Here is a 1,333-nt window from a genome sequence, read left to right as displayed (position 1 = left end):
CAAAACGACCACAGAACCATGAAAACCAGTTGAATGAACTGGTTTCAGGTCTTTAGGTTTTGTTTTGTTCCTTCATGTTCTGCTGACGTCGCTCACATGAAAGCATCTGATGAAAACTTGACTCGTGTGACGTTAATCTTCTGAATAAACCTGACTTCATCTGAATTAGTCTGACTTAATCTGAGTTTACTAGAACTAAACCTGACTTAACCTGAATAAACCTCTTGTCTCGTTGCAGTGGTTCGGCGATCTGGTGACGCCGGTCTGGTGGGAGGACGTCTGGCTGAAGGAAGGATTCGCTCATTTCTTCGAGTACGTCGGAACCGACTTCCTGTTTCCGAAGTGGAACATGGTGAGTTTAACGCTAAACTTTATCATCCGCCACGAGTTTGTCTCGTTTATTAATGTTTCTTGTTTTTGGTTTTAAACGACAGAAACGTGGTTTGTTAGAACGTTAGGAAGACGTTCTGTGTTGGTTGTTTATAAAGTTTTATTATCTGAAGACGCCGTCAGATGGAATCATGATTTAAAATCAGAATTAGATTTTAAACTTGGACCTTCGATGCTAAATCAGTGTTTTATTTTTAAACACTTTTTCTGTTACGATGGACTCGTCTGATATTATAACATAACTAGAATATTATATAGTTATTGTGTATAGTTTATATTAAAACATGTTTTTATATATATGTCCAAAAAAAGTGTTTTAATTGTTGAACATTTCTGTATTTTTATTGGATTTTTAAAAATGATTTTAGCTTATTTTACAGAACTTATTGTCACCCAGGCTGCAGGAATATGATCTTTTTAAATTACTATTATTATTTTAATTTTTACTGTTTCACAGTGTAATTATGTTAATTAACTCGGTAACACAACAGCTCCTTTTAAATATAAACTCATCAGAACAACTTAATTTTAGCCGTAATCAACTTAAACACATTAAAATTAACGACCAAACATTAAATGAGTAAAAACATGTTTAATTAACAGAAAAACTAATGAATCTTATTCCCTGAATCAGTTTGTTGGTTGAACACAGACGTTGTCATGAAGCTAAAACATTCAGCTGTTGTTTTTGTTTGTTTGTTTTGGAACAAACATGAATGTGTCTCATCAGGATTTGCTTCTGTTTTGGAGGGAAAACAAACAAACATGTAAATCAGAATTTAAGGTTCTATTCAGTCCAATCTCAGAAGAATCAGAAGTGAAACAACCAAACACAGAGAGGTTCTGACAAACTTCTGGGTTTCTCTCGGCTGCTGGTCCGGAGCTCATGAAGCTTCATGTTTGTGCTGCTGGAGGTTTCAGCTCAAGGCTTCGGCCCAGTTCA

The 1,333-nt window shown here is 35.3% G+C and overlaps 1 protein-coding gene across 1 annotated transcript in view; it reads left to right on the top strand.

The window, feature by feature from the left end:
* Nucleotides 1-238: 238 nt before the first annotated feature.
* Nucleotides 239-1,333, top strand: part of LOC103371468 (thyrotropin-releasing hormone-degrading ectoenzyme) — a gene marked incomplete at its 5' end in the record, with an annotated part of 74,150 nt that continues 73,055 nt past the window's right edge. The window contains one exon of the mRNA XM_008300801.1: nt 239-352. Within this exon, the coding sequence (XP_008299023.1) occupies nt 239-352 (114 nt within the window). The remainder of the gene's footprint in view (nt 353-1,333) is intronic.

This window comes from Stegastes partitus, unplaced genomic scaffold (genome assembly GCF_000690725.1).
Source record: "Stegastes partitus isolate 25-593 unplaced genomic scaffold, Stegastes_partitus-1.0.2 Scaffold1592, whole genome shotgun sequence".
In the NCBI taxonomy this organism is placed as follows: domain Eukaryota; kingdom Metazoa; phylum Chordata; class Actinopteri; family Pomacentridae; genus Stegastes; species Stegastes partitus.
Note: the sequence above shows the minus strand (reverse complement) of the source record. Positions and strands in the feature narration are given on the sequence as shown.